Source organism: Scyliorhinus torazame, chromosome 2 (genome assembly GCF_047496885.1).
Source record: "Scyliorhinus torazame isolate Kashiwa2021f chromosome 2, sScyTor2.1, whole genome shotgun sequence".
In the NCBI taxonomy this organism is placed as follows: Eukaryota; Metazoa; Chordata; class Chondrichthyes; order Carcharhiniformes; family Scyliorhinidae; genus Scyliorhinus; species Scyliorhinus torazame.
In genome coordinates, this window is record NC_092708.1 from 124,695,444 (window position 1) to 124,718,694 (window position 23,251).

At 46.5% G+C, this 23,251-nt stretch overlaps 1 protein-coding gene across 10 annotated transcripts in view; it reads right to left on the bottom strand.

Moving 5' to 3' along the window:
* chn1 (chimerin 1) overlaps positions 1 to 23,251 on the bottom strand; it is a 393,699-nt gene that overhangs the window by 146,602 nt on the left and 223,846 nt on the right. For all 10 annotated transcript variants that reach the window (XM_072476464.1, XM_072476432.1, XM_072476457.1 and 7 more), the window contains one exon: positions 14,280 to 14,568. In XM_072476464.1, coding sequence (XP_072332565.1) covers positions 14,280 to 14,568 — 289 coding nt within the window. The remainder of the gene's footprint in view (positions 1 to 14,279; positions 14,569 to 23,251) is intronic.

The window sequence follows — 23,251 nt, forward strand, 5'->3', positions numbered from 1 at the left end:
ACCAGGGAGCAGGCTATACTAGATGTAGTATTGTACAATTAAATAGTATTAATTAATGACCCCATAGTGAAGGCGCCCCCAGGTAGCAGTGATCATATGATTGAATTTTATATTCAAGTTTGAGGAAGAGAAGAGTGCTGCTTGGCTGGGTGAGAGTGCTTTGGAGTTGGGTGAAAAACAGGGTGTAAGGTGAAACTGGGAGGTGAAAGCGAAACATCGGGAGCAGAGCTAAGCAGGAGATTTTTGAACAGAAGCTTGGAAGGTAAGTGGTTTTCAGTGATTTACTGTCTGAGTGCTCCGACTGGGTGGGAAAAACTGAAAAGTGGCATCACAGGAAGGCTGTGATTTGATTGGTTAATAAGGAATCTGTGCAAATTTGAAAAATCCAATCACTTGAAACCAGGTACGGGGTCCGCCCCGAAAGGCAGGAAGCCCCTGGGGACTGTAAAGTAAAGCCCCCAATTTCAAATTGTCCTTCTTGACAGGGTCACTCAGCAACGCGAACCAACCCTGGACAGTGACCTGTTCAGCTGCCGCCAAAAGACAGTAAGTCTCAAGTCAATGCTCGCTACGAGATAGGCGCTCCTAGCTACCAGTCCATACCAGCTTTTGAATCCCGCAGACTCAGAACCCGAACGAAAGGCCATTTGTTCCCCTGACCTGGTGGGCCAGTCCGAAGCTAAGTATAGGCCTGTTAGTTATAGAAGTAACTTAGAAAGTAGCGTTTATGCATGAGTAGATTTGACTGTGTGTAAATAAATGTGCTTTGATTTGAATCTTACTAATTGGTGTATTGAGTTATTGATCATTACTTGAACTTCAACCTCATGGCGGTATCGTAAAGATACCTGGCGACTCGAGAGAAAAGGTTATAAAACAGAGCCAATTGAACCAACCAAAAGTTAGCAACATATTACTGGCGACATCTGACGGGACCCGATCTAGAAGTGGCTTCACCACTCTGGGAGAACCCAAAAATTTGAATTAGAAATCCAATTGGGAACAGAAAAACCACAAGTATTCCCATAGTACTGATCAATCCTTATAATTCAGTAGTGTGTTAAATGCATGCGTAACTAACAGGGCGATAAGGTAATACTGATAGATTTTTTGTTGCAACAAAACTGTCGGGAGTTTATATTTTGGAAAATAGCGAAAGCCGTACCCGTAATTACAGCACCGCCTTATCCCCCTCGTTCCAAATTTAAGAAAGCATTCAGATAGGAAAGATGGCAATGCAGGCAATGTAACGCCTCATGAACCCAGAAGAATTTGTGGTCGCAGCAACCAGCAGCAGCAGAGTAGGACAGTGTCCTGTTTGGGAAGAAGAAATCAGGAAGTACCTCAAAGGGAAAGGATGGCCCCTTTGGAGCGAATTCTGTAACAATGAGGAAACAGGTCCCGGGAGTATAGGACATACTTGGTGGGAGAACCTGAGCGAGATTCACAAGAAGACCTTAGTAAAAGCTTGCAAGCCGATGGCAATCGTGTCCTGTTTGGCACAATTGCGAGGCACAGAGGAGGTCGTTAGGATGCTCCGGAAAGAGATAGAAGGCAAACATCGAATGAGCAAGGTCGATGTCAGTGAGGTAGAAAGAGAGGACGTAGTGTTAAGGTGGAAGTTGGCAGCAAAAGACGGAGAGGTGGATGATGTCAAGTGGGCACACCAGTCTTGTCTGGCGCAGTTAAGCAGCTTCCAATCCCAGTACGAAAAGGCCTATCAGGACACGCAACGTGCAGTCCAGGTACGAGAGGAAACCGAGAAGCAGGTAGAGGCATTGCAGAGGCAGTGTAGTGACCTGAAGGCACTGTTAAGAGCACTCCATGCTGCCACCACGGAGCAAAGACAAAGCTCATTAGACCACGCAAAGTGCCGGAAGCAGATTGCAGAACTGCAAGCTCTGCTTTCAGTTCAAAAAGGATTCCAGGAAACCTTTGGATCACAGTTAGACGAGGAAGACGGCCCTGATTGGGAAGAGTTAAATGAGACAGCGCAGAGATATGTTCAGGGAACATGTGCGCAGGGAAAGCCCCAGAAGAGAAAAGCGCCCCAACCCCCCACAGAGCAGATAGTTCAGGCTCCAATTAATCCAGTAACCACCCACCGCACAGCCACATCGGACGACACGGAATTTCTGTACACCACCCCCTTAACAGTGACCAAATTACGGGATGCGTGCGCGAAAATCACACCGTTCCTCCCCACCTCAGACCCCCACCACTTCTTTGCCAGAGTAAAGCAGCAGGCGACCATGTACGGCCTGGATGAGCGTGAGCACGTAAAGCTCACAGTTGTGAGTTTAGACCCTTTGGTCGTAGCAGCCCTTCCCGACCCACAGAATGTAGGAGGAGGCACCCTTGCAGAAATGCATACCACGATCGGGTATAACAGGGGTGACCCCGTAGATGGCCTCAATAAGTGCAGGCAAAAGAAAACCGAGCACCCCACAGCGTTTGCTGGATGCTTGTGGATCAATTTCGCAGCAGTTTTCGGAGACTTAGACCGCGCCCATTTGTCCCCAGACAACATGGCCAAATGGACCCGCACCCTTATGCCCATGCCACAGAAACAGGACAAAAAGCTTGTGCGAATTATGATCCCTCAGAGGAGGCTCATAATGAGAGATGGGTCGTAAAAAGATTGTCCCGCGCCTGGGAGCAGTCTGTACAAAACAAACCCGCAGTTAAAAATTCCCGAAGAACAGCAGGCAGAAGCAGACATACACGCAGTTAAGGCACACCAGAATCCCGCATGGGTAAATGAAGGCAAGAACAGCCCCCCACAAAAGTCACAGGAGTGTTACAACTGTGGACAGTTGGGACACTTTGCAAGAGAATGCAATGTCCCGCGAAAGCCACAGAGAGCACAGCAGGCAGGCACCCTGAATAAGAATAAGGCAGAGCCCATACATAGTGTGAGCACCCATTCAGACCAGACGGACCTGAACGGAACGGACTGACGGTGATCGGGCTCCCCCAGTTGGGTCTGCGACACCCTTTGGGATAGGTCCGGCCGACCAGTAGTTGCAGCAAAAATAGCCCATCGAGTTTCTCTGGGACACAGGAGGGTCTCGCACCACAATCAATTCCTCCACCATGTTTCAAAAGGACACGTGGCCCACTACAGCCACCATCACCCTCAGCGGCTTTACAGCCCACTCACAGCAGGGACACATCACAGCCCCTGTACCAATTCAAATCGGCAACATCACCACCAAGCACCCCATAGTTTTAGTCGATCTACCCCACACAGCAGAACACATTTTAGGCATAGATTTTATGAATTCCCACCACCTATCCTTTGATCCAGTCAACCAGTGTGTCTGGAGAATGGCAAAATCCGCAAGAGCCCCCACAACGCTCACCATAGGAGAATATGCAAACAAGATTCGCAGTAGGCGAATTTTGGTTTAACCCGACTACGATTAGCACGGACAAGCAGGTTAGGGCAGTTTTACAAAAGACCAAGACAGCATTTGCGACCCACAAACACGACTGTGGCCGGATGACTGGTTCAGTACAAATCACAGGACCTGATCCTAGACCTCAAAAGCAATATGGATTTCCCCAAGAGGCAGAGGGAGAAATCGCAAAAGTTATCGACAGCTTATTAGAACAGGGCGTACTTCGAACAGTAGCCTCCACTAATAATGCTCCGATTTGGCCAGTGAGAAAGCCCGATGGACCATGGCGACTGACCATCGATTACCGGGAACTCAACAAAATCACCCCCCGCAGCAGCCCCCACAGTAGCCACAAGTCCCAATACCATGCTCAAGCAGGGACTCAATTACCGATACTTTACGGTTTTGGATATCAGTAATGGATTCTGGTCCATTCCATTGGCAAAGGCGTGCCAGTACAAATTTGCCTACACCTTTAAAAACCAACAGTACACGTGGACATGCCTTCCACAAGGATTCCACAACTCCCCCTCCATTTTCCACCGACAGCTGGCAAATGGATTAGCCAAATTTTCTCGCCCCGAATCTCTGGTCCAGTACGGAGACAACCTACTACTGCAGACAGACACCAAGGAAGAGCACATCGAGCTTCTGTCCGAACTCCTGGAACTCCTACAGAAAATTGGATGTAAAGTAAACCCTAAAAAGGCCCAGATTTTGGAAAACAAGGTGATATATTTGGGTACAATTATCACACATGGTAAACGCGAGATCGAGCATAAAAGGATTGACTCGATTGCTAAACTGCCCCTTCCCCAGAACGTTTCAGCCCTCTGGTCGTTTTTAGGACTGGTTGGCTACTGCCGAAAGCACATTGACGGTTTCGCCAGCAATGCAGCACCCCTCTCAGACCTCCAAAAGGAGCCCCCTGGGAATGGCTTCCGCAGCATACGGATGCTGTGGACTCGTTGAAAAGAGCACTCATAGCAGCCCCTGCACTACAAGTTGCAGACCCGCTTTCCCCTTATGCTATAGAGGTAGCAAGCACAGACCGCACCCTTTTGGCCGTGCTCCTCCAGGAACGGCACGAACAGTTAATGCCCGTGGCTTACGCCTCCAGAGTTTTAGATGCTGCGGAGCAGGGATTTTCAGCCTGTGAAAGGCACCTGCTCGCAGTTTTTTGGGCAGTACAGTATTTTTCTTACACAACTGGACGAAACCCCATCACAATCCTGACGGAACACCCCCCCACCCAACTTTTACTGGACGGACGGCTTAAGGACGGTACAGTTAGTCAGATAAGAGCAGCCAGATGGACCCTTCTTTTGCAGGGACGGGACATCACTGTTAAAAGGACAAAGACCCACACTTTTTTAGCCGATAACCTACAGTACCCTGGAACCCCCATGAATGTGAAATTATCTCTCCACACCATAACACAGGCCCCTTTATTGCGAAAACACCCCCCAGAAAGATAGGTAGTTCAACCCAGAGCCCAAAGCACACAGACACGTGCAAACCCATTAGTATATATGTGGACGGATCTTCCACAATATTAGAAGGGAAGCGCACAATGCCCTAGAAGAAATAGCAATAAAACTTCCAGGACACTTAGGCGCGCAGGCAGCAGAACTGGCGGCCATCGCATACATAGTGGAACACCCAGATTCCTTCCCCAGCCCAGCAGACATATATTCGGACAGCCTCGATGCCTGCAACAGCCTTACGGAATTCCTACCCCTGTGGAAAGCAAGAGGATTTGTTTCCGCAGACGGACAACCCCTCCCTTCAGCCCCATTGCTCCGTCACATTTTAGAGCGAGCACAGAACAGGACTTTTGGAATAGTTAAAGTTCGAAGTCACCATCGTTCCTCCCCCCCCTGGAAATGTAAAAGCCGACGGACTGGCTAAAGCAGGTTCCAGGCACGGATATTTTTGGACACCCCCCGAAAGCACACCAGTGAATGTAGTTCAGGTCTCGCAGACTAATATCGAGGATTTAGTGCAGGCCCAGAAACAGGACAGCAATCTCAGGGAGATTTTAAAAGGAAACTATCCAGCACCCTATGATAGGTTTAAAAATGCTCTGACCACACATGACGGTGTGGTGTTAAAAGACACCCTTTATGTGTTTCCTGAACAGGACAGGAATCAGCTCATTTGTTTTTTCCATGACGGTCATGGATATCAGGGAATCGATTCCACTACAGCCCACATCAGGCAGCTCTGTTGGTGGCCGAGTTTAAAAGATGATGTAACTCACCACATTGAGAATTGCCTTATCTGTGCCCAGAACAACCCGGACAGATACGCCAAAAAGGCTCAGCTCAGTCACACCCGACCCGTTAATGGCCCCTGGACTAACCTCCAGATTGATGATATTGGACCATTGCAGGAATGGTTATAAATATGTACTCGTGGTGATAGACACGTTTACAAAATGGGTGGAAGCATTCCCATCCAGAACGAACATGGCAAAGACCACAGCCAAAGTTTTGACCCACCACATCTTTACAAGATTGGGACTCCCCCGCAGCATTGAATCCGACCAAGGTTCCCATTTTACGGGACGAGTCATGAAGAAAGTCCTCATGATATTTGGCAATACCCAAAAATTCCACATCGCATACCACCCCCAGTCAAGTGGTATCGTGGAGCGCATGAATCGGACCCTAAAATCCACCCTCAGAACAATGGTCCAGGAAAACAACACCACTTGGGATTCAGTCCTCCCTTTTGCGCTGATGTTTTTGCGAAATACAGTTTCAACTTCTACAGATTACACCCCACACACCCTCATGACCGGACGCCCATGAAAGGCACAGAAATTTTATTAGGATTAGATTTGACCAGCCCCGAAGTGATGGCCCTCACACACGAGAAAGCAGTAGAACAATTAGTAGTGAATGTTAAAACGGCTCAGCTAGCAGCCGCAGTGAAATTGGGCACAAGAAAGAAACAGAGCAAGGCCTGTTTCGATAAGACAGTGCATGCGACCGAGTTCAGTGTAGGACAGCAAGTCATGCTCTCCGTATACAACCCCAGCGCATTCCTGCCACCTAAGTATTCGGGTCCGTACTCCATTGCGGACAAAGTAAGCCCTTACAAAATAAAGTACCCCAATTGAAAGACTGCGTGGTTCCATATCAACCAGCTGAAGGCATATGGAACACAGTCTAACCACGCACATCACGTCATGCTCGACGCAGCAGACCACGACCCGCCCACAGCCAACGTAACCCTACCCTCCCCCAACACGTCCAGCCCAGCCACGGACTCAACCCCGACTCCACCCCCGAACTCTAGACTCCGCCCCAGAACGCCCACAGACTGCAGCGACAGCGACTGTGACTCGGACAATAGCCACAGCACGCCTCCCTACTATCCCCATGCAACAGGACCCACACCCAGCGAATCTGACCACGATTCGAATGATCCCTTCACGATCACTTTCCTAAACAAACCCCACCACCGACCACCGACCTACAATGACGACCCCGATTCCGTCTCCACAGAACTAGACACCACCTTTTGGCACCGAGATAATTCATACAGAATTGTCCGGAATGACGAGAGCGATCCCAAATCACACCATGCAGCCCTATCAGCCCTGATACACTCGAGAGTTTGGCATCCGGGAGGGGATGACGACTTTGAGTCTGACTCCCAAAACGAGAACCCCTTTGCGACCCTGTTCGCAACCGATAACTTAGGTGTCCAGATGATGTTTTAAAAAGGAACCGCTTGGGAGAAAACGGTGTCCTTTCTGATGGAACCTGCAGCATGTTTAATGTTGTTTGTACTAGTATTGTTAAATGTTGTATGTTAGACCGGAATTTTTTTTCCATGGCCCCATGCCACCACCCTTCCGACACCCACTGGCAGTCAGAGAAACTAGTTTGTCCGGACGCCAGTTCAGAGGAAATCGTCTGTCGACAGAAACACAGACCCCCGTTCGTAACTGCCCTTCTGGTTCGAAGGAAGCACCAATACGGCAACCCCCCACGATGACTACATTTCTTGCCCGTTCTTGTCGGTTGCTCAGGCAGTGGAGAAACGGCATTGGGACCCGCCCTGCCTGGGAACCCCCCTCTGGTCAGCTACACTCGGGTAGAGCACACACGGCATTGGTCGCCGTTCTACCCGGGGACTCCATCCAAATCTTACCCGTCGAGGCCCATACGCATCTCATTTCGGCAAGTTTTGTTCAAAAAGTTTTGTTTTATTTTCAGGTAACCCTTAGGTTGCCAACCCTCTGTTATTTACATCCTCAAACATTTGGATGGTAAATCGCACAGTCTGCGAGACGGCTCGCACTGGTTCAGTATTTGTAAGTGTGTCTTGTCCTGAAATTCGTTTTTTGGAGAGAAAAAAATGAGGGAGTCACACATAGTGACCAATTATAAAGGGAGTAATTGGCACTAAAGGACAGACAGGCTATCATACGAGATATTAAAGCAAGATAGTAACAGACACTATGCTTGATCCCACAGAACTCCAGAAACTCCAGGACCAGAGAAGAGAAGAGAAAGAAGAAGAACCATGAGGACATCCTCCGTGTTGCTCATCACCTTCACGAACATTTGGTTGCGCGCGAACACGAACCCCCTGACCCCAACCCCCCCCCAGCCGTTAATGATTCACTTCCCCATAGTACCCAGAGCCCAGTCACAAGCGACACCACACCATCTTGGTGTGACAGGTTTATAACTGGTACTCCCTGTCTTACTTGATAGAATCCCTACTAGTATTGGCGATACTCTGCTGCATCGTGCAGACTATTCGTCTGAGGAAATGGAGGAGAGCCTACCGCGCTCGCACCCCGGTATATAGGATAAGATCCCCTATTTTCGGATATGACCAGACCCCCGACCCCCGCGATCTATAATAAAGAACATTCGTTTGCGTTTTTTGTGAATAAAGAAATGTATCATGAGCGATTGTACAATCCTGAGCTTGACTGCCAAGCCAGGGAAAATGTGTATAATGCTGCTGTGATTTTGTGTGTATTGTTTCAGAAGTTAGTATGATTGAATGTTTGAGTGAGTGTAGTTTATTAAGGATAGTTAGACGTACCAATTTTCTTAATTTGTAATGCATGTCCCTGTTTAACATAGCGCCCCTCAGAATTGTCAGTTAAAAATTTCTTGCATAGTTATGGTCAGTGTAGAGGCCATAGAAGAGTGCTCGCCGGGTCAGGGAATGAAGAACAACGCAGTTATGTGATCCTTCACGCTTCGCGTTAGGATCACAAGGAGGGTGTGTAGCCACCTAGGTTGGCCAACTCCCGACGTAAAAGGGAGAACAGCAAAGGCTGAAGGGAAATTTCAGCCAACACAGGCAGAAACTAGCAGGTGCAAGTTTACTGTCTATTAAACTCTGCAAAAGCCCAGACAGCATCGATACAAGCAGCCATCTGCATAATAATGTAGCAGCCATCTACATACTAATGAGCGATCCCCGGGAACAATCGAAACATTTGAGATAAACAAGGCCAAGCCAGACTCCTCAGCGCTAGCAGGAGCCAACACAAAAGAGGTTAACGGACACCTCAAGACCGCCCATCGATCAGGGAACCGCTCCAGTATTGGAGAAATCGAACCAAGCGATTGGAACAAAGTCCAATCACTTGAAACCAGGTACGGGGTCCTCCCCGAAAGGCAGGAAGCCCCTGGGGACTGTAAAGTAAAGCCCCCAAGTTCAAATCGTCCTTCTTGACAGGGTCACTCAGCAACACAACCCAACCCTGGACAGCGACCTGTTCAGCTGCCGCCAAAAGACAGTAAGTCTCCAGTCAACGCTCGCTACGAGATAGGCGCTCCTAACTACCAGTCCATACCAGCTTTTGAATCCCGCAGATTCAGAACCCGAACGAAAGGCCATTTGTTCCCCTGACCTGGTGGGCCAGTTCGAAGCTCAGTATAGGCCTGTTAGTTATGGAAGTAACTTAGAAAGTAGCGTTTATGCATGAGTAGATTTGACTGTGTGTAAGTAAATGTGCTTTGATTTGAATCTTACTAATTGGTGTATTGAGTTATTGATCATTACTTGAACTTCAATCTCGTGGCGGTATCATAAAGATACCTGGCGACTCGAGAGCAAAGGTTATAAAACAGAGCCAATTGAACCAACCAAAAGTTAGCAACACCCTGTGCAGTAAGGAAGCCTTCCTCCGACCCTCGCTTGGCGTATTTGATCTTCTCCAGATGGAGAAATTCCGAGACATCAGCTAGCCAGTCTGTAGCTGTGGGTGGTGCTGTTGATCGCCAGCGGAGCAGGATTTTCCGGCGTGCGATCAGGGAAGCTAAAGCTAGGGCGTCAGCCTTCTTCCCCATGTGTAGCCCTGCCTGCACTGATACCCTGAAGATTGCCAGATTTGGGCACGGCTTCACCCTCACCCCACAACCTTGGACATTGCCTCGGAAAAGGCTGTCCAGAACGCAGCAAGTTTGGGACATGTGGGTGTGGTTGTTCGGGCCTCTCTGGCACCATCCACATTTGTCCTTTACGTCCGGAAGAACCTGTTCATTCGGGTTCTGGTCAGGTGTGCTCTGTGCACCACTTTGAAGTGCATGAAGCTGAGCCTTGCACAGGGGGAGGTGGAATTCGTCCCCCCATTTCCGTCTGGTCTCGTCCAGTGGTGTTTGGGCTCTGTCAAGTAGTTGTCCATATATTTTCCCACAGAGTCCCCCTACTTACTGTCCGTGCTCATCACATCCTCTAATAGTGTGGTCTCAGGAGGCCAGGGGTACTCTATTGTCTCTTTGCGGAGGAAGTGCTTTATTTGCAGGTTCTTCATTTCCTGTCCTGTTTGCAATTCCTATACCTCCGTTAGTTCATTCAGTGTCGCTAGTCTGTGCCCTATTTTAAAGTCCCTGACTGTCAGTGTTCCCCTGGCCCGGTCTCCATTTTTAAAGGTTGCGTCCAGCATGGCTGGTGGGAATCTGTGGTTACCACAGATGGGTGCCATGGGGGACACCCTGGTTAGCCCTAAGTGCTGTCTTAGTTGGCCCCAAGTTTTCAGTGTGTCCGCTACTACTGGGCTAGATGTGAATCCTGTCGAAGGGGATGGGATTGCTGTCGTGACTAGGGCCCGGAGGATCGTAGCGTTGCAGGAAGCCTCCTCCATCCGCACCCACTCCGAGTCGGGTTCATGCACCCATCCCCTCATCCTTTCCACTGTTGCTGCCCAGTGGTAGTATTGTAAGTTTGGAGTGCCAAGCCTCCCTTGATTTTCCTCCTTTGCAGTGTTGATTTTGTTGATTTGATGGAGTCTTGCCCCCCCCCCCCACTAAAACACCATAATTAAGCTATCTACATTTTGCAAGAAGGCCTTGGAGATGAAGACACCTCAATGTCCTTTTTGACTTCCTCCACCAGGCTGGTCAGGTTCCACTTATGGATCTGTGTCCAGTCTCTGGCTATTTGGATCCCCAGGAATCGGAATCTGTACTGGGCTATTTTAAATGGGAACCCCTCCAGCTCTGTCCCTCCCCCGTTTGGGTTCACTGGGAATGCCTCACTTTTGCCCAGGTTGAGTTTGTAACCTGAGAAGGCTCCGAACTCTTTCAGAGTCTGTGTGATTGCTTTCAGCCCTTCCTGTGGCTTTGAGATGTACAGGAGCAGGTCATAAGCATAGAGTGAAACTTTGTGCTCTCTGTCTCCTCTTTGTATACCCTTCCAGCTTTTCGCATCCCGCAAGGCTATCAGCAGGCTTCGATTGAGAGTGCAAACAGGAGCGGGGACAATGGGCATCCCTGTCTTGTGCCTCTTGATAGCTGGAAGTATGGTGATAGTTCAAACGCTCGCCTTGGGAGCGTTGTACAGGGGTCTCACCCAGGTGGCGAATCCCGCTCCCAGCCCAAATCGTTCCAATACCTCGAGGAGGTACTTCCATCCGACTCTGACGAAGGCCTTTTCTGCGTCCAGGAAGATGATCACCTCTGGTGTTCTCTCCCCAGGGGGTGGGGCATTATTATATTCAACAGCCTCCTGATGATCGTAGTGAATTGCCTACCCTCGACAAAGCCCGTTTGGTCCTCAGCGCCCACATCTGGTACACAGTTCTCCAGTCTTTTCGCCAGGACCGTTGTGAGTATTTTCGCATCCACATTTAGGAGTGAAATGCGTCTATATGATCCGCATTCTGTCAGGTCTTTGTCTTATTTTGGGTATCAGTGAAATTGTGGCCTACGCTAGTGTAAAGTGCTCCTTGCTAGCGAGTCTGCGAACATGTCCCTTAGATGTTGGGCCAGGACCGGTGCAAACTTTTTATGGATGTCCGCCGGGAATCCATACGGTCCCGGCGCCTTCCCCGCCTGCATGGAACTGATGCTCTCCATGGTTTCTCCCAGATCTATTGGTGCTTCCAGCTCTCCCCATCTGTCCTCCCCCACAACTGGTATTTCCAGTCCATCGAGGAACTGTGTCATCCCACGACCATCAGGGGGCTCTCGGAGGTGCACAGGCCTCAGTATAAGGTCTCAAATGCTCGGTTGACCTCTTTTTGTTCCGCTACCAGTCTGCCTCTGTTGTCTTTTACCTGCGCTATTTCCCTCATGGCTGCCTGCTTTCTCAGCTGATGAGCCAATAGGCGGCCAGCCTTTTCTCCGTGCTCGTAAAAGGTCCCTCGTGTCTGGCGGAATTGGTACACTGCTTCCCTGGTGGATAGCAGGTTAAAGTCCATTCGTAGCTTTTTCCTCTCCGCCAGCAGTTCTACGGTCAGGGCCTCGGAGTACTTTCTGTCGACCTCCAAGATGGAGTTGATCAGTTGTTGCCTGGCCTCCCTCACTTCCCTATCTCTACGTGCCTTGTAGGCTATAATTTCCCCTCTGATAACAGCCTTCAGTGCCTCACAGAACGTGGAGGGTGAGACCTCCCCGTTCCAGTTGTTACTTATGTAGCCGCCTATGGCCTGTGATGTTTTCTGGCAGAAGGCCTTGTCGGCCAGGAGGTCCGTGTCCAGCCCCCATGTGGGGCGCTGGGCACGGCCTGTCTCCAACCTCACATCCACGTAGTGTGGAGCGTGTGTCAATGATTCTGACAAGGTGCTGCAGCATTTATTCAGGTGAATCAGGGCTCTTCTAACTTTATTTTGATTTATTCTCGTAACTCATAAATTTTACTTTTTTCATAAATCTATTCTGAAGTCATTATAATGAGAGAATGGATGCATGCACTTTCTTGTCCCAACTACCTTGCAATCAATACACAAACAATGCTGGAACGAAAGAGAAGATGCTGGAAAATCTCAGCAGGTCTGGCAGCATCTGTAGGGGGGGGGGGGGGGAAAGAGCTAACGTTTCGAGTCCAATGACTCTTTGTCAACTCCTCCCTCACAAACAATGCTGGATAATGTTAAAATCACTACATGCCCCTGGAGAATAATGTTGCCTTAAAAACAGTAGTCTCAGAGAATGAGGACTAGTCCACATCCTACCAAGGCAAATCTGGGAAATAGAACTAAATAAATGTCTGAAGAACCAGTCCTTTAAAAATAAAACACTGCCTGCACAATTTCACACCCCACATGTGTGTGTTTCGGTCAATATGAATAATAATAGTAATCCATATTATTGTCACAAGTAAGCTTACATTAACATTGTAATGAAGTTACTGTGAAAAGCCCTTAGTCGCCGCAATGCAATAAAAAGCCACAAGTTACACAAAATTATTTTATATACAAGTTGTACTTTAATGAAAAGAATATTTCATTACACATGATTAGCCAATTTATCCTGTGATGAGAGGCAGTGTAAATTGTGTCTATTCTCTAGGGTTTAGAACATGAAAGGTGATCTCATTGAAACAGTTAAAATTCTGAAGGGTCCTGAAAAGGTGGACACAGATAAAGGTGGTCAAGGAGTCTAAAGCACAGGCAGTCTTCACTGAAAGGGTTGTGAATCTTTGGAATTTGCTACCCCAGTGGGATGTGGATGCTGTATCATTGAATACATTTAAGGCTGGGATCGACAGATATTTATTTGGTCTCTGGGAACCAAAGGGATATGGGGAGCAGGCAGGAAAAGGAGTTGAGACCCAAGATCAGACATGATCATTTTAAATGGTGGTGCAGGCATTGGCAGGCCTTGACAGGTATTCTCCTGCTCCTATTTCATGTGTTCTTGTGTTAGTAATAAAAAGTACAAAAGAGAATATATGTATAATACCATCTACTGATTTGCTGTTGAACCATGGCTTCAAATTGGATACAATTATAATGCTGATCTACTACCAGTCCTGGCAGAACGTCCTGATATAAATGAAAATGCACCACAACATGTGGTAGCCAAAATAAGAGTTGTCACCATTAAAAACTACCAACTCCGATGATATTAGAAAAAAGATCAAAAACAATAATCAAAATGCTAATTTAAAATAAAACACCATTAATGCATTTAAAGCTATAACAAACTTTTACGGTTTCGATTATATTTCAAAAACAATTAAACTTTCCCTTCTGGTTCATATAATTATTTATAAACAATACTCCCAACTAAAGTTTCATATATTCAATTTACATGTCATGCCACTTTTCCTACTGGTAGGGAACCTCCTACTTTGGTTTACCATTAGAACCTTTTCTGATCCCCTATTGCAGGAATATGGGTCCAATGCAATAAAGTAATATGTAATAAGCTACAATAAAATGTCCGAAAATTCAGGTTTTTGAGTCTTTAGCTATGTTACTATATTATCTCCCAAGGCAGTTCAATTACATTGCCCTACTTTATAATGCATGATTACATTATTCTGTCTGCATTTCCAAATAGAATAGCTCTGAAGTAATCTTGAGTACACTGGAGTAAAAATTGACAGTATAGAAAAATATAGAGGGGGAGGAGGGGGAAGAAATTAAACATTTTTGATCCTTACCCTCTCCTCTGGAGTGGCACCCTCTGCAGCAGATTGGGGCTCTGCTTGTATGTCTCTAAGGGCTGGAAGACATTTTGTGTTGGTAGACTCCCGGTTTAGAGTTGTATAGCCTATGTGTTCATAGATTGGATTAATCGTCATCTTGGCAATGTATTCTGCAGCCTTAGTCTCAATGTATAATGTAATCAATCCGTCTGTTACCAGGTCATGGATCGACTCGAACCGTTTTTCTCCCACAAAGTGTTTCCCATCATAGTAAAGACGGAAGTTTCTCGTCTGAGTTCCAAACCTGTCTCAATTGACAACAGAAATAAGAACAAAGTGAGCAAAGCTGAATTTACTTGTGTACAAAATTTCAAGTTATCAAAGCGTTCATTGTGTGTTGCACCATAAGAGCAATATAAAACTGGATTGCACAGATGCAAAGGGAATATTAAGGAAATCAGAGAATGATTACCAGACCACTGTTACACTGGCAAATTGCTGCAGTGAACCTTTTGTTTTCTACAAGTCTTTTCAAGCATTAAGCCACAGCTGTGGAGAAATTTAAAAAATACTCAAATCTCGATATGCGAATTTTAGCATCTCTATTTGATTGCTTAGTTTCCGGTTCTGATTATCCTTCACAATAGTGTTCTCTATTAACAATTCAATACGGCGGTTTAATGCAATAGTTGGCCTTCACTGTCCCATCATTTCAGAAGGAACAAACTTTCTGGAACATTATTCAATTCTAAAGCCAACAATTATATTTGTGTAGAGTTGCTGCCAGAAGTAGAAAAGTAAGACTGAAAGACACAAGAAAAAGTATTCTTTTATTTTGAAAGCTAAGAGTTCATTGCTAGGTTTAGTGTACAAAGTGCCTATGTGTTGCATTAGCTCCAACCAGTTTCACAGGCAAAATGTTGTTTACAACACAGAAATGAGGAAATTCTGTCCATTATATTTTGAAAATTACATGCCCAGGATAAATATTTTATAATATTTCCTTTCTTATATCATGGCAATTTTAATATAATATTAAAGCTTCCAAAATTACTTATGATTCTGTTTTGCATTTTCACAGACATTCAATAATTATGTTGAGAAGCATTGAGATTATCCTGAGTGGATGAGACCTAAACATATTCAAATTGTGTCATCTCATGTCCTGTCTCTGATTGCTAGTTCTTTCATGCAGTTATTTTGCGACGTTGCAGTTTGTGATGAATATAACACTGACCACAGAGTCAGATAAAAAATAAGCTTTTGTAAGAATCAAACTCATAGCCAGGTGTTGAAACTGGTGCACAGTGTGTGTAACATAAATTAAATAAAATCAATATAAGTGTCTTTCAGATTCTCAATACCCATTGGGTAGAAACATTAAAAAATAGAATTGTGAATAAGACTTAATTAGTTAAAACTACCCCAAATGTAACAAAGAGAATAAATTGTACTCCAGAATCTTGAGTTGATAAACATAAAGGGCAGCACCATAGCAGTGTGGTTAGCACTGTGGCTTCCCAGTGCCAGAGTCCCAGGTTCGATTCCCGGCTGGGTCACTGTCTGTGCGGATCTGCACGTTCTCCCTGTGTCTGCGTAGGTTTCCTCCGAGTGCTCCAGTTTCCTCTTACAAATCCCTAAAGATGTGCTGTCAGGTAATTTGGACATTGTGAATTCTCCCTCTGTGTACTGAACAGGCGCCGGAACGTGGCGACTAGGGGCTTTTCACAATAACTTCATTGCAATGTAAGCCTACTTGTGACAATAAAGATCATAAATTCTTCCAAACATCATTCGTAAAAGCTTAAGCGACAAGCCCACAGGTCCACAGAGCCATGGTACTCAAACCTATTAGTCTCACCATATTTAAAGATGTATTGACATCAGCACTGCAATTAAACACATAAAATCATAGAATTTACAGTGCAGAAGGAGGCCCATCGAGTCTGCACCGGCCCTTGGAAAGGGCACCCTACCTAAGCCCATACCTCCACCCTGTCCCCACACCTCCACCCTATCCCCGTAACCCCACCTAACCTTTTTTGGACATTAAGGACAAGCCAGTCCACCGAACCTGCACATCTTTGGACTGTGGGAGGAAACCGGAGCACCTGGAGAAAACCCACGCAAACACGGGGAGAACGTGCAGACTCCGCACAGAGTGACCCAAGCTGTGAATCGAACCTGGGACCCTGGAGCTGTGAAGCAACTGTGCTAACGCCTATGCTACCGTGCTTCAGTACACAGGAGGAATTGCAAAGGTAAAAGCACCCTGATGAGAGTTATGTACAGGCTCCTTTGCAGTCGTCAGGATGTGGGGCAGAAAATAAATCAGGAGATAGAAAAGACATGTAAAAAAAGGCATTATTACAATAATTTTGGGGCACTTCAATATGCAGGTGGACTGGGAAAATCAGGTTGGTAGTGGATCCCAAGAAAAGGAATTTGCGGAATTACGAAGAGATGTTTTTTTTTGGAGCAGCTTGTTGTAATGATATGTATATAGTATGGTTAGTGAAGGGTTAATAATTACATCTGTGTGTAAATCAACACTAGAGGGTGCTACCACTTCTCTGGATTTAAGTCAGACTCTGAGGGAATTCTTGGAGAAGCTGGAAGGAGTAGCATAAGAAGATTAGAGTAGATAGAGTGAACACGAGGTTAGATCACAGTTTAGTTAGTGACAATTTAGATTAAGTACTGTAAGACAGATTCAATATTACTTAATTATTATCTGTAGCTCAGTAGAGTGGGCGAACTTCATTTAATTAATAGTGTAATAATAAATTAGTTTTGTTTCAATCTTTTGATTGGTATATTCTCTGTCAACACTACATCGGATCATTCTGGAAGAAAGGACAAAGAATACAACATATTACTAAGCATGGTGATATAAGACTTGTGACAGGGCTGACTAGAGAACAGGCAATTCTGGATTTGGTGATGTTTATTGAGGCAGACTTGATTCGGGAACTTAAGGTGAAGGAACCCTTCGGGAGCAGTGACCACAATATGATAGAATTTACCCTGCAGTTTGAGAGGGAGAAGCTGCAATCAGATGCAATGGTATTACAATTGGGATGACTACAAAGACATGAGGGAGGAGTTGGCCAGAGTTGATTGGAAAAGGAGCCTGACACGGAAGACAGTGGAACAGCAATGGCAGGGGTTTTTGGGAGTAAATCAGGAGGCACAACAGAAATTCATCCCTAGAGGGAGCAATATGCTAAGGGGAGGACAAGGCATCGATGGCTGATGAAGGAAGTCAAGGACAGCATAAAAGCAAAGAAAAAGCATACAAAGTGGCGAGTATTAGTGGGAAGTCAGAGGATTGGGAATTCGTTAAAAGCGAGCAGAGGACAACTAAAAAAGCAATAAGTGGGGAAAAGATGTAATATGAATGCAAGCTAGCTAGTAATATAAAGGGAAGATGGGAAGAGTTTTTTTCAATATATAAAAGGTAAGAGAGAGGCATAAATAGACATTGGACCACTGTAAAATGTGGCTGGAAAAGTAATAATAAGAAACAAAGAAAAATCAGAGGAAGTGAATAGTTACATTGCATCAGTCTTCACGGTGGAAGACACCAGTGGGATGCCAGAGCTCCAGGAGAATCAGGGGGCAGAGGTGAGTGCAGTGACCATCACTAAGGAGAAGGGTCTGGGGAAACTGAAAGGTCTGAAAGTAGATAAATCACCTGGACCGGATGGACTACACACCAGGGTTCTAAAAAAGATATTTGAGGTGATTGTGGAGGCATTGAATCTTTCAGGAATCACTGGAGGCAGGAAAGGTCCCAGAGGACTGGAAAGTGGTTAATGTGATTAAGAAGGGAGGGAGGCAGAAGACGGGAAATTTTAGGCCGGTTAGCCTGACTTCGATCATTGGTAAGATTTTAGAGTCCATTATTAAAGATGAGATTGCGGAGCACTTGGAAGATAAAATAGGACTGAGTCAGCAAGGCTTCGTCAAGGGAGGTCATATTTGACAAATCTGTTAAGAGTTCTTTGAGGAAGTAACAAGGAAGTTAGACAAAGGAGAACCAGTGGACGTGATTTATTTAGATTTCCAGAAGGCCTTTGACAAGGTGCTGCATAGGAGACTGTTAAATACGTTAAGGGTAAGATCCTGGCCTGGATAGAAGATAGGCTGACTAGTAGACGCAGAAAATGGGGATAAAGGGGTCTTTTTCAGGAAGGCAGCCAGTGACTAGTGGTGTGCCTCAGGGGTCGGTGTTGGGGCCACAACATTTCACAATATACATTAATGAACTGGAAGAAGGAACTGAATGCATGGTTGCTAAGTTTGCAGATGATATAAAGATCTGTAGAGGGACAGGTAGTATTGAGGAAGCAGACGGGCTGCAGAAGGACTTGGACAGGCTAGGAGAATGGGCAAAGAAGTGGCAGATGAAATGAAAATAGCTTATTGTCACAAGTAGGCTTCAAATGAAGTTACTGTGAAAAGCCGCGAGTCGCCACATTACAGCACCCGTTCGGGGAGTACAATGTGGAAAAGTGTGAGGTTATGCACTTTGGAAGGAGAAACGGAGGCATAGATTATTTTCTAAATGGGGAAATGCTTAGAAAATCAGAAGCACAAAGGGACTTGGATTCCTTGTTCACGATTCTCTTAGGGTTAACGTGCAGGTTCAGTTGGCAGTTAGGAAGGCAAATGCAATGTTAGCATTCATGTCGAGAAGGCTAGAATACAAACCAGGGATGTACTTCTGAGGCCATATAAGGCTCTGGTCAGACCCCATTTGGAGTATTGTGAGCAATTTTGGGCCCCGTAGCTAAGAAAGGATGTGCTGGCCTTGGAAAGGGTCCAGAGGAGGTTCACAAGAATGATCCCTGGAATGAAGAGCTTGTAGTATGAGTAACGTTTGAGGACTCTGGGTCCATACTCATTGGAGTTTAGAAGGATGAGGGGGGATTTTATGAAAACTTACAGGATACTGCAAGGCCTGGATAGTGTGGACGTGGAGATGATGTTTCCACTTGTAGGAAAAACTAGAAGCAGAGGACACCATCTCAGACTAAAGGGACGATCCTTTAAAACAGAGATGAGGAGGAATTTCTTCAGCCAGAGGGTGGTGAATCTATGGAACTTAATGCCGCAGAAGGCGGTGGCGGTCAAATCACTGAGTGTCTTTAAGACAGAGATAGATTAATAAGGAAATCAGGGGTTATGGGGAAAAGGCAGGAGAATGGGGATGAGAAAAATATGAGCCATGATTGAATGGCGGAGCAGACTTGATGGGCCGAGTGGCCTAATTCTGCTCCTATGTCTTATGGATAGCATGTCCCGAGAGCAACCTCCTTAAAAAAAGGATCCTATAACTATGAATAGCCATCTTCAAAATGACCCACTCCAGGCTATTCCCATCAAGGCTTGAAGATACCTCTTTGAAAAGAATATATAAATCTACAAATATGAAGAACTGTCTCTACCTTAATACAGGCTATTTACCATCAGGCTATTCTAGAGAAAGGGAAGAAAAATGTATAAAAGAGACAGACTCAACCGAACCAGCACTCCTTCCCAGCAACTTTCTCTGAGAAAGAGAGAGAGAGAGAGAGAAAGAGAGAGGAGTCAAAGTTCTGTTCCTGCCTGTTTCGTCAAACAAGTCATGCTGGACTTTGTGTGAGTATGACTTCCTTACGCTGTTAAAAGTTTGAAAGTAGAGAGACAATTTGGATATCCATGTTTAAGTATATTTCTCTCTTAGTAATGACAAACTGTTAGCAGACTTACATTAATGACAAACTGTTAGCAGATACATTGTGTAGAATCTTAACTGTGTTTGTTACATTGCATAAGTACATTCCTAGAAGCTTGTTCGGAAAAGTCCTGAGAAACAAGAATCCACGCTGAAAAATTAACTGTTGAGAGACTTACCTGAGGAATCCCACGCTAGGAAGTAACTGAAAGCTGTTTAACTATTTCAAAGTGGGAGAGTAATTTCCCTCTAATAAAAGCTGTTCCCTGTGTTGTCTCGAAAAATAACTTCCCCTCTTTCAATGCCTTAGTCAGAAGCAAACTATTAAGATTAATCATCCAGGTCAGAAATCCTAAATCAATGTCAAAAGGCTCAAGAAAGAATATAATTAAGAAAGGTGGATGCAGCAATCCTTTGGAGGAGCTGAGAAAGGTGTGGAGTCCAGGAGAAACGGAGATGGCGGAGGCAAGTTCATCGGGTGGAGCCACACCATCACTTTAGATAAGCTGGCGGAGGTAACAGCTGTTGAATTTGATAAATAGTTCGACATGCATTTCAAAAGCCATGGAAGGGAAATGATGGAGACCCTCAGAAAGTCAGGGGATGATACCCTGGTCTCAATAAAGGTGGTGTTAGAATACACATTGGAGACAGTGCGGCAATTTGGCAAGGTGTTGAAGGGAGTGGAGGAGACACTGTTGCAGCACAGCAATCAGTTGGCCTTGCTAGATACTGATCTACGGAGGGTGGAGGAAAGAAATAAGGGCCTGAGAGTGAAGGTCAACGACCTGGGGAATAGGCCAAAGCGGCAGAACATTAGGATCGTGGGGCTGTCAGAGAGGGTGTAGCGTCCGAGGCCAACTGAATACTTCGGGTTGATGTTTAGTTGATGGGAGAGGAGGGTCAGGGCCCCCCCCATCGAGCTAGATCAGGCTCACCAGTCACTTCTTACAAAGCCACGGGGAAATGAACTACCACAGCTATCAGTCAAAGGAGCGGGTCAAGGAGAATCGTGAGGTGCGGAAGGTAACAGTATTGGCATATGTCAGGACATTGCGGCGGAATCGGCAAGAAGGTGGGCGGCCTTTAACAGGGTGAAGTCAATGCTCTACAAGAGTGGTGTTTGGTTTGGCGCAGTGTACCCGACGAGGCTGAGGGTTACAGACAAGGCTAAAGGTCATTTCTTCGAGACATTGGAGGAAATGGAGGCATTTATTAAAGCTGAAGGACTTGGATAGACTTTGACTGGACCGAAGGGGCTTGCATGGGACTTGGTTGGTGTGGTTGGGACGGGTCTGCATGGGGATGTTGTAGTAGCAATTGTGTACGTACTTGTACTATTAAGGGGTGCTTGAGGTTGTGGTGGGGGGGGGGTTTGGTTGGGGGAGGGAGGAGGGGTATCGGTAGTTTTGGATGCTGTAAGGCGGGTATGGGGGAGTTTTTGTTTTGTTTTGGGTTGGGTCTGGCTTTTTGCCTTTGATTGTTTATTTGGCAACTGAGGGCTCTGGCAGAGGGGTGAGCAGATGGTCATCTTGGGTGGGCTCTGGTTTCAGGAGTATAGTGGATGGAGGGGTTAAGCCCTTGTGGTGGAAACAGGTGACTTGAAGGGGAGGGGAACGAGAGACCCCCAATTCGATTGGTTATGTGGAATGTTCAGGATTTGGTGGGGGGCCAGTGAGATGTGTGAGAATTCTCTCTCATTTAAAAAGTTTGAATGTCTATGTTGTGCTTTTGCAGGAGACCTTCCCGCGGGTAAGGGACCAGGTCAGGCTTCGTAAGAGTTGGGTTAGCCAGGTGTTCCACTCGGGCTTTGATAGCAGGGTCTGGGGGGGGTGGCAATACTTATTAATTAAAGAGTTTGTTTGGTTCCAGATGGAGAAGGTGGCAGCGGACCAGGGTAGAAGGTACGTCACATTTACCAGGTCATTGGAGGGTGAGTGTGTACGCCCCAAATTGGGATGACGTGGAGTTTACGAGAGGATGCAGGCTGCGATACTGGATATGGATACGTACCAGCTGACTTTGGGGGGGGGGGAAAGAGAGATTTGAACTCCGTTTTGAGCCCCAAGTTAGATCGGGTCAAAGTCGAAGGTCCCTTAGGGGGCAGAGAAGATACTGGCAGTGTTCATGAAGGAGGTGGGCGGAGTGGACTCATGGCAGGTTTTGCACCCTGGAGGCAGGGAATTCTCCTTTTTCTCTCTGGTGCATAATGTACATTTGCGCAGACTTTTTTGTGATGGAGAGAGCCCTGCTGCCAGGGGTGAGGAACGCGGAATATTCCGTGAGTGAGATATCAGATTTTACACCGCACCAGGTGGATATGGTTTTGGAGATAGGGCCGGCCCAGTAGCTGACATGGAGTTTGGATGTGGGGCTGTTAGCGGATTTTGGATTTTGTGTGAAGATGGCTCGGGTGATTGATGAATATGAGGGGTTTAACCAGAAAGGGGCAGTGTCACCCTCCGTACTGTGGGAGGTTCTGATTGCAAAGTTGCGAGGAGAAGTAATTTTGCAGAAGGCACAGAAAGATAGGGAGATGAGAGAGGAACGCCTGCAGTTGGTGAACGAGATCCTAGACGTGGATGACAGGTACTAAAGTGAACCGACGCCAGAGCTTCTGGCCAGTAGAAATAAGTTGCAGATGCATTTGATCTGCTATCCACTGATAAGGCGGTGCAGCAGTTGTGGTGCTCAAGGTAGGCAGTGTACGAATATGGGGAGACCAGTTGACTTTTGCTGATCAGCTGATGCAGCAGGCAGCCTCCCGGGAGATTGTGTGGATTTGGGAGTGGAGTGGTAGACTGGTGTCGGAGCCGGATAAAATTAATGTGGCATTTGAGGCATTCTTTAAGAATTTTTATAAGTCAGAGGCGCCGGAAGATGCAGGAGGAGGATCAGGAAGGGATGGAGGGGCTGCTGGGGGTGGAGGTGGTCAGAACAGCAATCGGGTGAATGCGGACAGGCAAAGCGCCAGGGCCAGGTGGGTTCCCGGTGTAGTTTTATAAAACATTTGCTGATCGATTGGTGCTGCTGCTGATGGAGATGTTTGAGGACTCAGTGGTCTCGTCTGGCATCTATCTCGCTTACTTTACAGAAGGATAAGGACTCGGGGCAATATGGATCATACGGATCATCATTAAATGTATTTGCCAGGATTTTGGGCACTATTCTCCCCCCCCCCCCGCCATGCTGGGTCGGAGAATCGCCGGGGCGCCGCGCGAATTGCGCCACGCCGCCCCAACCCCAGCACGCGATTCTCCAACCC